At 40.5% G+C, this 13,009-nt stretch overlaps 1 protein-coding gene across 1 annotated transcript in view; it reads left to right on the top strand.

The window, feature by feature from the left end:
* LOC121547314 (1-phosphatidylinositol 4,5-bisphosphate phosphodiesterase epsilon-1-like) overlaps positions 1-13,009 on the top strand; it is a 129,184-nt gene that overhangs the window by 21,271 nt on the left and 94,904 nt on the right. The window contains 1 exon segment of the mRNA XM_041858510.2: positions 3,640-4,464. Coding sequence (XP_041714444.2) covers positions 3,973-4,464 — 492 coding nt within the window. The 5' untranslated portion in view covers positions 3,640-3,972.

Here is a 13,009-nt window from a genome sequence, read left to right on the forward strand (position 1 = left end):
GCATCATGAGGAAGGAAAATTATGTGGATATATTGAAGCAACATCTCAAGACATCAGTCAGGAAGTTAAAGCTTGGTCACAAATGGGTCTTCCAAATGGACAATGACCCCAAGCATACTTCCAAAGTTGTGGCAAAATGGCTTAAGGACAACAAAGTCAAGGTATTGGAGTGGCCATCACAAAGCCCTGACCTCAATCCTATAGAAAATGTGTAGGCAGAACTGAAAAAGCGTGTGCGAGCAAGGAGGCCTACAAACCTGACTGTTACACCAGCTCTGTCAGGAGGAATGGGCCACAATTCACCCAACTTATTGTGAGAAGCTTGTGGAAGGCTACCTGAAACGTTTGACCCAAGTTAACAATTTTAAAGGCAATGCTACCAAATACTAATTGAATGTATGTAAACATCTGACCCACGGGGAATGTGATGAAATAAATAAAAGCTGAAATAAATCATTCTCTCTACTATTGTTCTGACATTTCACATTCTTAAAATAAAGTGGTGATCCTAACTGATCTAAGACAGGGAATGTTTACTAGGATTAAATGTCAGGAATTGTGAAAAAATTAGTTTACATACACCTTAGCCAAATACATTTAAACTTCCGACTTCAACTGTATATGACATAAAATGCTGTGTAAAATAGCTAAAAGGCTATAAAGTTGCATTAACTGTAAAGCTATCAGTCACTAGTTTAAACAATTACAACTGAAATTAAGTTACGTTGATCTTTATGTGATTTACTGGGGGGGGGGAGGCTAGTTACCCCCTTCTACCCTACTGGTTTGTGCAGGCTATGTGCTACATGGCTGTGCCATGCACATGAAGTCAATAATTATTTTAACAGACAATACACCTACCCTGATCACAGACAACACACACAGCCTATATTTTATAGTAGGCTAAGAATATAATGGAATATAGCAGAATAAAGTACAAGTATTTTTCCCACACAACTTTTGTCAAGGGAACGTGTAAAAAAAAAAAAGGTGATATTTTGAAATGGAGCCAAAACCCATGCTTTTTAAAAATCCATATTCTGTCTTTCCTACCCTCACTCCTCTGTTAGGGAGCAGGCGTATGGTCTTACATTGAGAGTATCTTCATCATGGTACCGATTTTAGAAAATAATAGCTATCTATTTTCAAAAGCATGTCTCGTTTAGCACTAATTATTGTAGCGGTAAGGACCGAAATTGACTATTTATAGGCTATAGAAAGTACAGTGTTGAATAGGTTCGCGTCTGCTGTCTCTGCACTGTCTTCTCTGTGACCTGACCTGATTTTCCCCCCTTCTATTGCACCAAGCTGTGATTTGCTGTTCAAGACCTCTGTATAGTCATGATTGCAACTGAGCCGATAACAAAGGAACTTTGATCAGTTGACGTGTGGACTGGGGTGGTTGAGTCCCAAACTCTGCAAGTTATATTAGAATTTAAGCTAGTAGTGCTTCACTATTGCAACATTCTGAATGGGGGCCCAATGCTCATTTCCAGTGAGGGTGTTAAAGGAGTGGTTCACTATTGTACAACTTGATGTTCGATGGTTCCTCACCCTGAAAGTAGTCTATGGACCAAGCTAAACTGTAATCCATGGTTGAGTTTTCTTTAAACAGCCACCACAAACTTAAGCTAACCTTAGCCATGTGAGCATGTTTAAAAATAATAATATCCAAATCACCTGAAATCAACTCCATATTTGGTTTGATGTTTCTTAAAGGTGATTTGGCCATTTAAAAAAATGTTGGCTCAGCTTTCCTTTGCTTTCAAGATTGTTTTTCTTCATCTGACCTGTTTAGTTTAGTGTGATTCATGGATCATAGGAGTTTCCAGTGGATATTAATTATTTAAACTAATTTCTGAATGACCTTACTCCTTGTCATAATTATATTGTCACACAAAGTCAGTGCCTTTTACCATGGAACAACAACAAACTGCCTTTTGTTAAAGGAGCAATCTGCAGTTGCTACATCCATTTTTAGACCTATTTTATTAATGATATCCATTGATTCTTGAAGAGTTATAACCTATACATGCTTCATGAGCTTAGTTTAACGGTCAAACGCCATCAGAACCCAAAATATATTCCACTCAATGACCACTGAATTTAGGTCTAAGCTTGTTTTACTCCAATGTTTGTAAACATAATATAAATAAACTCTGTATAGCCTTGAAATAGGCTTTATTGTTTAAATTTTAGGATTGCCCCTTTAATAAAGACATTTAAACTATCACTTGGTACTTGTTTTCTGTCATCATGATTGCAGATGATGACAGCTTTTTATTAAAGGGCACAGACAGTCAGGCAGTCAACTGAATTCAATTGTATTAAGAATTGCTGCAACTTCCAAACTAATGAATTCATGGATTTTGTCTTTCTCCATTGGCCTAAGTTCTTTTAATTTCCCGCAGAATGTTACATTGAGCCTTAAAACGAGGCTGCTTGCTCTTCAGACACCTTGATTTACTGTGTGTGTGTCTGCTGTGTGGGAAGTTGGCGGGTCACTAGGCCTTGACTACTAGATAAATTGACCCAGAATCAATGGACCCAATTCTTCTCCATCACCATTCACCTGACGACCGAGGTCAGCCTGCAGGCGCCGGGCCTGCCACAAGGAGTCGCTAGAGCGTGATGAGCCAAGTAAAGCCCCCCGGCCAAACCCTCCCCTAAACCGGAGGACTCCCGATAACGGCCGGTTGTGATACAGCCCGGGATCGAACATGGGTCTGTAGTGACGCCTCTAGCACTGCGATGCATTGCCTTAAACCGCTGTGCCACTTGGGAGGCCCCACAGCAGGATTTTCTGCTGCCATCCGCACCTGTGGTTGTGGACATCAGTGGTCAGCTTTTTGCCCACCCGCAACCGCCCGTCTATACAGTGAGCTCAAAGTATTGGGACAGTGACACCTTTTTTGTTGTTTTGGCTCTGTACTCCAGCACTTTGGATTTGAAATGATACAATGACTGAAGTTAAAGTGCAGACTGTCAGATTTCATTTTAGGGTATTTTCATATCGGGTGAACCGTTTAGAATTATTTTTACGTAGTCCACCAATATTAGGGGACCAAAAGAATTGGGACAAATTCACTTATGTATTAAAGTAGTCAAAAGTGTAGTATTTGGTCCCATATTCCTAGCACACAATGATTTCATCAAGCTTTTGACTCTACAAACGTGTTGGATGCATTTGCTGTTTGTTTTGGTTGCGTTTCAAATTATTTTGTGCCCAATAGAAATGAACGGTAAAAAAATTTTATTGTGGCAATTTGGCACACATAAAGTTAGGCCCTAAAGCTTAGGCTTACACACTAATGTCAGATAGCCTAAAAAGAATGATAGAAAAACTTCAATGTAGCCTAAAGATATAAATTGCACAAGAATGATACATTTATGGATTTTATGGATTATTTTCTTTATTCAACACGACAGCTATCCACCCGTCTTCATCATACAATATTTCATGACATGGCCAGCCTAGTCCTCATTGTTTTCCCAGATTAGGTGGCCTGTATCTAATATCCCATAGTAAGTGGGGTATTTCTGTTGATGAGAAAGAGGAAGTCAAATAAACTTTGCTTATGTGACTGAGTCTGTTCTGGTGCTAATCTGTGTTTCCCTCTTGTCTTCTGCTTTTCTCAGATCCAGAAAGCAGGCATGACAGTTGGACTGGGGAGGAGCGAGCCAAGGCGTCAGTAACTTCCTTGTTGTCACACACCCCACTCTGAAGAAGGGATATGCAAACTCTCAACTCTGGACAGTTCTGTCAGGAAATTCCTCATTTTGCCAAGAGTTACCCTTTCTCTAGGCTGGTTTGTACAGCTGGAAAAGCTTCTGTTTCCACAACTGTCCGGAGGAGCATGACTGGCTGTGTATGTTCCTGATAAAGACCATCCCATCCTCCACCTTTTTAAATGGTCTGTGATCTGAAGCTCCGTGCCAGGAAGGGACAGCGGGGACATTCTGAGTGTCACTATGACATCTGAGGACATAGAAGCTGCTGTGGGTCGTGGGACAGTGCTAGAGTCTGCCTTGTCAGCCGAGACCAGAAATAACCATGTCACTTCAGACTACAGCATGTCTCGGAGTCAAAGCAAAGCACGCCCACATTCTCACCAGCCAGAAGTTAGCCACCAGGACAGCAGAGGCTTCTGCTCACCCCTCCCTCTGTATCTGAAGTTATCTTATGACAGAGGGCAGGGGATGTTTTTGGATGCAGGATGCAAATGCTGGGATCACTCTAACCCTAAACATGCTAGTGCCGTAGACCAGCTCAGCGCCACATCTCTGGGGGAGCGTGGGATGGGAGGGTTGGGTTATAGGGCCTGGGAGGCTGATTGCAGAAGGACCTGGCACCCCAGTGAGAGACCCATCGTATCAGTCAGAGGGCACAGCGCAGAGCTTCTGGCCATCAGCCTGCGGGTCTGCAGGGGGCTGCTCGGCTATTCCGGGGTCAGACTCTCTGAGGTAAGCATGTTTGTTCTTAACACACAGGCTACAGAACCCTCTGTTATCAGAGCTCTGTCCAGCTGCAGGGGCTTTCTGTTATGAAAGTGTTGGTTTAGCTCCCACACACAAAAAATCTACTCCATCAAATAGTGTTACAATCTTGATACATTCTGCAAATATTTTTGTAGTGTGCAGTATTTTGCTCATTATTGGGCTTCAGCAATTCAATCCCTCCCAACTAAAACACAACAAATCATTGGTTCATTTGATTTAAATGTTCTGCCTGTTATACTCTGCAGGAAGAGTGAACGGAACCACACAGTCACAATGTATTTTTGTCCACCGCAGTCCGCAGCAGTGGAAAAATGATTTGGGCCCAGTTAGTTCTGATCCCAATATTACTGAGAGCCTGAGCTACTGTTCCATTTGAAGTTATAGCCATGGAAATCAGTAATATCCACAGAGCGAGAGAGGCCCAGTTCCGTGTTATGGTTAATTTCCTATGGAACACGTGCCAAATGTGGTGTGAGGATTTATTACGGAACCGAGAGGATCTGTCACCGAGCGTTTACAGTTGAAGTCGGAAGTTTACATACACCTTAGCCAAATACATTTAAACTCAGTTTTTCACAATTCCTGACATTTAATCCTAGTAAAAAAAATTTTTTTATTTTTTTATTTCACCTTTATTTAACCAGGTAAGCCAGTTGAGAACAAGTTCTCATTTACAACAGCGACCTGGCCAAGATAAAGCAAAGCAGTGCGATTAAAAACAACAACACAGAGTTACATATGGGGTAAAACAAAACATAAAGTCAAAAATACAACAGAAAATATATATATACAGTGTGTGCAAATGTAGCAAGCTATGGAGGTAAGGCAATAAATAGGCTATAGTGCAAAATAATTACAATTAGTATTAACACTGGAATGATAGATGTGCAAGAGATGATGTGCAAATAGAGATACTGGGGTGCAAATGAGCAAAATAAATAACAATATAGGGATGAGGTAGTTGGGCGGGCTAATTTTAGATGGGCTGTGTACAGGTGCAGTGATCAGTAAGGTGCTCTGACAACTGATGCTTAAAGTTAGTGAGGGAGATAAGTGTCTCCAGCTTCAGAGATTTTTGCAATTTGTTCCAGTCATTGGCAGCAGAGAACTGGAAGGAATGGCGGCCAAAGGAGGTGTTGGCTTTGGGGATGACCAGTGAGATATACCTGCTGGAGCGCATACTACGGGTGGGTGTTGCTATGGTGACCAATGAGCTAAGATAAGGCGGGGATTTTCCTAGCAGTGATTTATAGATGGCCTGGAGCCAGTGGGTTTGGCGACAAATATGTAGTGAGGACCAGCCAACAAGAGAAGTACAGGTCACAGTGGTGGGTAGTATATGGGGCTTTGGAGACAAAACGGATGGCACTGTGATAGACTACATCCAATTTGCTGAATAGAGTGTTGGAGGCTATTTTATAAATGACATCGCTGAAGTCAAGGATCGGTAGGATAGTCAGTTTTACGAGGGCATGTTTGGCAGCATGAGTGAAGGAGGCTTTGTTGCGAAATAGGTCAGTTAGGATCACCACTTTATTTTAAGAATGTGAAATGTCAGAATAATAGTAGAGTGATTTTATTTCAGCTTTTATTTATTTCATCACATTCCCAGGGGGTCAGAAGTTTACATACACTCAATTAGTATTTGGTAGCATTGCCTTTAAATTGTTTAACTTGGGTTAAACGTTTCGGGTAGCCTTCCACAAGCTTCCCACAATAAGTTGGATGAATTTTGGCCCATTCCTCTTGACAGAGCTGGTGTAACTGAGGCAGGTTTGTAGGCCTCCTTGCTCGCACACACTTTCAGTTCTGCCCACATATTTTCTATAGGATTGAGGTCAGGGCTTTGTGATGGCCACTCCAATACCTTGACTTTGTTGTCCTTAAGCCATTTTGCCACAACTTTGGAAGTATGCTTGGGGTCATTGTCCATTTGGAAGACCCATTTGCGACCAAGCTTTAACTTCCTGACTGATGTCTTGAGATGTTGCTTCAATATATCCACATAATTTTCCTTCCTCATGATGCCATCTATTTTGTGAAGTGCACCAGTCCCTCCTGCAGCAAAGCACCCCCACATCATGATGCTGCCACCCCCGTGCTTCACGGTTGGGATGGTGTTCTTCGGCTTGCAAGCGTCCCCCTTTTCCTCCAAACATAACGATGGTCATTATGGCCAAACAGTTCTATTTTTGTTTCATCAGACCAGAGGATATTTCTCCAAAAAGTACGATCTTTGTCCCCATGTGCAGCTGCAAACCGTAGTCTGGCTTTTTTTATGGCGGTTTTGGAGCAGTGGCTTCTTCCTTGCTGAGCAGCCTTTCAGGTGATGTCGATATAGGACTTGTTTTACAGTGGATATAGATACTTTTGTACCTGTTTCCTCCAGCATCTTCACAAGGTCCTTTGCTGATGTTCTGGGATTGATCTGCGCTTTTCGCACCAAAGTACGTTCATCTCTAGGAGACAGAACGCGTCTCCTTCCTGAGCGGTATGATGGCTGCGTGGTCCCATGGTGTTTATACTTAAGTACTATTGTTTGTACAGATGAACGTGGTTTCTTCAGGCATTTGGAAATTGCTCCCAAGGATGAACCAGACTTGTGGAGGTCTACACATTTTTTTCTGAGGTCTTGGCTGATTTCTTTTGAATTTCCCATGATGTCAAGCAGAGAGGCACTGAGTTTGAAGGTAGGCCTTGAAATACATCCACAGGTGGTACTCCAATTGAATCAAATGATGTCGATTAGCCTATCAGAAGCTTCTAAAGCCATGACATCATTTTGTGGATTTTTGCAAGCTGTTTAAAGGCACAGTCAATTTAGTGTATGTAAACTTCTGACCCACTGGAATTGTGATACAGTGAATTATAAGTGAAATAATCTGTCGGTAAACAATTGTTGGAAAAATTACTTTTGTCATGCACAAACTATAGTTTGTTTACAAGACATTTGTGGAGTGGTTGAAAAACGAGTTTTAATGACTCCAACCTAAGTGTATGTAAACTTCGGACTTCAACTGTAGATTGTATGTTTTAAATATTCAGTACAAATAAAAATGTAAAATAATAATAAAAAAGGTCACAAGTTGCATGGACTCACTCTGTGTGCAATAATCGTGTTTAACATGATTTTTGATTGACTACCTCATCGCTGTACCCCACACATAGTTATTGGTAAGGTCCCTCAGTCGAGCAGTGAATTTCGAACACAGATTCAACCACAAACACCAGGCAGGGCAGCTATTGGTACATTGAATGTCCCTTTTGAGCTTGGTGAAGTTGTTCATTACACTTTGGATGGTGTATCAATACACACAGTCACTACAGAGATACAGGCGTCCTTCCTAACACAGTTACCGGAGAGGAAGGAAACCGCTCAGGGATTTCACTGTGAGGCCAATGGTGACTTTAAAACATTTACAGAGTTGAATGGCTGTGATGGGAGAGAACTGAGGATAGATCAACAACATTGTAGTTACTCCATAATACTAACCTAATTGACACAGTTAAAAGAAGGAAGGTAGCCTGTACAGAATAAATATTCCAAATCATGCATCCTATTTGCAACAAGGCACTAAAGTAGTACAGCAAAAAATGTGGGAAAGCGAATTAATTTTAAGCAAATTAACTTTGGCAGTGATTACAGCTGTTAAAGGTGATTCTAACTATCAGTTCATTGTAACAGTAGATTTTAGGCTCCTTTATTCAGGGGGTTGAATACTTACGTAATCAAGACACGAGTGTTTTTATTTTTCATGAATTTTTTACAAATATTACAAATGTTCTTCCACTTTTTGACATTATAGTATTTTGTGTAGATCGTTGTCAAAAAAGGACAAATCAATTTTAAACCCACTTTGTAACACAACAAAATGTGGAGAAAGTCAATGGGTGTGAATACTCTCTGAAGGCACTGTAACAATCGCCCACCAGTGTTAGGGTTTTACTAGAGAGATTTTACAGGTCATTTGATTATCATCAGTCTAGTAAATTTATTTTAGTTCGTTTTGAATTGTTGGTTGTTTACATGATCACAGGTTTTGGGTGCGATCTAGTGACCACAAGCAGTATTTTTGGAGGACTTCTCAAGTTTTGCTGGCATTTGAAAACTTAGATTGTGAATGAACTGGCCCCAAGCCAAATTTCTTGGTCGTTATGCAATTGGGATATCCGGTTAGGTATCAGCTATATCCTGTCCTTCCTTGACCTGGATAAACGTGGTTTTGTGTGCCTGTGTGTGTGAACAGTGAACACCGTTAGGGTGAGGCTGTATACTGTAAGTATTGCCTCAGCCTGATACTTTTTCCTTATACTTTATCAGTTCATTGTAACAGTAGATCTTAGGCTCCTTTATTTAACATTGTGATCTAGTATGTTAGCGTACTTCCATGACTCACCACATGGAGGCAGTACTTATATCATCTGAACCTCGGTCCCTCAATCGCTCAATGGAAGCTAAAGGAATACCTCCCCTCCGAAAATGATTACATGAATAGTCTATATCGTCACCATATCAAGGGAAAACTGTGTTCAGCGTATTGAAGCGTGTTGTACCTAATATAATTACAGTAGTGCAGTGCATTTAATTTGACAAAGTATTGATCAAAGGCCTTGATGTGTAAGCAAGTCCTTTGTTCATGGGATCACTTTGGTGCTTACAAGGCATGGAATGGATGAATATTCCCACTTGAATGAAATGGATGGACTAAAGGTCTGTGTTTAGGTAAATGTCTTCACCTCCTGCCACACAGCTACTGATGATAGAGGTTGCCGGACAAAAACACAAGTGAAAAATATGAAAATAGGTTCATTTGGGGTCAGGGTTAGTATTTTGAATTCTGAAAAGCTGAAATGTAATGGCTTATGGTGGACATTGTGTGACATTCTGTGTTGCAGTGTGAACAAGGTGGTAGAAAGCGTTTCAACAGAAAGAAAGCTGACATTTTTAAGGGTATTTTCTAAAGGGTTCTCATGCCAATGGCGTGCAGTGCTGGCTAATGACCAGGATCAAGTGGTCCGGCATCCCAGGGTGACATGTTCATCAGCTTCCCACAGACTCAGGGAACATTAGTGGGCAGCCATATTGCATGGGTGGAGAGATGATTGGCCCACACACTTATTATCAGAGACTTGATTTAATCAGACTAATTAGACATACCAAGTAGGTTACTAAATAAACATAGAATAGATACTGTGAACAATCTGTTAACTTTGTGCCAAGTGCTGACCGGCGTACATCGCAGGCCCCGCAGGGCAGGTATGCAACATTTTCTCTTTGCTTCATTGCAAAATGTGTAGAATTGTAGGAAGTTAGCGGTACGCCACTGCAAGTGCTTATCCCTGTGATTTTCAGGAAGGTGCATCTCTAACATCAGTGTTATATAACAGCTTGTTTTGATCCCTCATCTGTTAAAGGAAACTGAGATTCTGGCATTTAAAACATTGTTCTACTTACCTAGAGTCAGATGAACTTGTGGATACCATTTTTATGTCTCTGCGTGCAGTATGATGGATGTTAGTGGTAGGTTCGCGAGCCGATGCTAACTAGCATTAGTGCAATGACTGGAAGTCTACAGGTACAGTAGCAATGAAGCCAAATAGGGCAGGATAGAGGCCAAACAGAGCAGGGTTTGTTGTGTCATAGCCTGCGGGAATAGTTATTTATACATTTGTGGCCAATGTAGAAAAACAAAACATATTTCCCCCATATCAGTGTGATATAGATAGAATACATAATTAGTGTAGAGCTTTGCAGGTTTCAAAGGTTGTTGTTATTAGTGCAAAGATCAAAAACAAGAACTGGTGGAAAACATTTTGATAGAACAATTTTTTGTATTTATATCTTGATCAATTAAAACATGTAGAATTGGTCTCCTTGCGGAAATTTGGATGACTTTACAATTAGGCCTTTATGAATGATGTCCCTGCATGAAGCAAGGCTCCACCTTTATAAAATGGAGGCTTCTTAAATCATGTTCTTGCATTAATCAGGCTACTATCTTAAAATCGATTTGAATAGGAAGTTAATGTAATTCCGACCACTCTGTCACAGTCTGTTTAAAATCAGCTCTTCAGTTTCTGATAAGATCTCTCATTTTAAATGGGGTATTTGCCTGATAGCCAAATAAGGGGTGCCCTCATCCCTCCCAAAGGCAAAGCTCACTGAGTGGTTGCGCCTTCCTTCCCCGGTGTAGGTCTCCCGCTCTCTCTTTCTCTCCTCTTACTCTGGGATCTCCTCACTGACTGGGAAGGATTTTATATCATTTGTCTGATTTTTCTCCTCTAGCCTACTCTTCATTGACAGTCTGAGTCACAGTAAGTATACAAATTACTGATGTTGAAACTTTAAGGTTGAGTAAGTTAGAATTTGGACCACAAACGTACCCACATTTCGATTATATGTAAATACACTGAACAAAAATATAAATGCAACATGCAACAATTTCTAAAACTTTACTGAGTTACAGTTCATATAAGGAAATCAGTCAATTGAAATAAATTAAGTGGGCCTTTTAATTTATGGATTTCACATGAATGGGAATACAGATATGCATCTGTTGGTCACAGATACCATTTTAAAAAAAAGTAGGGAGGTGGATCAGAAAACCAATCAGTATCTGGTGTGACCACCATTTGCCTCATGCAGCGTGACACATCTCCTTCGCATAGAGTTGATCAGGCTGTTGACTGGCCTGTGGAATGTTGTCCCACTCCTCTTCAGTTGCTGTGCGAAGTTGCTGGAACTGGAACACACTGTCATATACGTCGATCCAGAGCATCCAAAACATGCTCAATGGGTGACATGTCTGGTGAGTAATTATGCAGGCCATGGAAGAATTGGGACATTTTTAGATTCCAGGAATCAACAATAGCTTGTAGTTTGAAAAGACCACCTGAAATGTCTGCCTGTTTTGGTGGGATGGAGTTTTGGCCAGCCTGGTTAATTAGTTATTAGACCCATAAAGAGTTCCAAACCTCTCTGTCAATAACAGCTAGTTTTCAGTTTTCCCCTCCCCACTCAGACCACTCCCAGACAATCCTAGCAAAACATTTTTTTTGAGAAATTGCTCTTTGCTAAGAAGCTATTTTTGTTTCTGCTACATTTTAATTGAAAACAGTCACAGTTAAGAGACTTAATTGTTAGTCAGTAATTATTTGATATTGAGATCAAAACTGCTGCATTGGGCCTTTAAGTCGCCTCGCTCCCGCTCACTCTCACACGCACTCTCACAACATGCACACACACGCCAATTAAGCCTGAACTTGATCAAACGTGTACAGTGGTGTTGGTATGGGCAGTGGTGTAAAGTACTTAGGTAAAAATACTTTAAAGTACTACTGATGTAGTTTTTTGGGGTATCTGTACTTTACTATTTATGTTTTTGACAACTTTTACCTCACTACATTCCTAAAGAAAATAATGTACTTTTTACTCCAAACATTTTCCATGACACCCAAAAGTACTCATTACATTTTGATTGCTTAGCAGGACAGAAAATGGTTCAATTCACACACTTATCAAGAGAACATCCCTGGTCATCCCGACTGCCTCTGATCTGGCGGACTCACTAAACACAAATGCTTTGTTTGTAGATTATGTCTGAGTGTTGGAGTGTGCCCCTGGCTATCCGTAAATTTAAAAAACAAGAACATTGTGCCATCTGGTTTGCTTAATATAAGGAATGTTTAATTATTTGTACTTTTACTTTTGATACTTAAGTATATTTAAAAACAAAGACTTTTACTCAAGTAGAATGTTACTGGGTGACTTTCACTTTTACTTGAGTCATTTCCTATTAAGGTATCTTTACTCAATAATGACAATTGTGTACTAATTCCACCACTGGGTAGGGGAGGGTCTGCCCGTGGATTGGTTAAAAACAGCTCCTTGTGAAATTCAACAGGGGATTATGATCTATCCTAGAGGATAAGAGCAGTAAAAGTTGTTCATAGTTTCCATTTGGTTTCCAGGAGCCGAAATTGTACATTCCTCTGGATATTTCACTGAGCCTTTTACATAACCTAGTTACCTAGTTCTGTTTTAATAAAAACATCACTCCTTTATTAGGAAAGGTATTCAGCCTTTTTGTATTTTACTTAGCTACAGTGAGGGGAAAAAAGTATTTGATCCCCTGCTATTTTGTACGTTTGCCCACTGACAAAGAAATTATCAGTCTATAATTTTAATGGTAGATTTATTTGAACAGTGAGAGACAGAATAACAACAAAAAAATCCAGAAAAACGCATGTCAAAAATGTTATAAATTGATTTGCATTTTAATGAGGGAAATAAGTATTTGACCCCTCTACAAAACATGACTTAGTACTTGGTGACAAAACCCTTGTTGGCAATCACAGAGGTCAGGTGTTTCTTGTAGTTGGCCACCAGGTTTGCACACATCTCAGGAGGGATTTTGTCCCACTCCTCTTTGCAGATCTTCTCCAAGTCATTAAGGTTTCGAGGCTGACGTTTGGCAACTCGAACCTTCAGCTCCCTCCAGATTTTCTA

This window comes from Coregonus clupeaformis, chromosome 31 (assembly GCF_020615455.1).
Source record: "Coregonus clupeaformis isolate EN_2021a chromosome 31, ASM2061545v1, whole genome shotgun sequence".
In the NCBI taxonomy this organism is placed as follows: domain Eukaryota; kingdom Metazoa; phylum Chordata; class Actinopteri; order Salmoniformes; family Salmonidae; genus Coregonus; species Coregonus clupeaformis.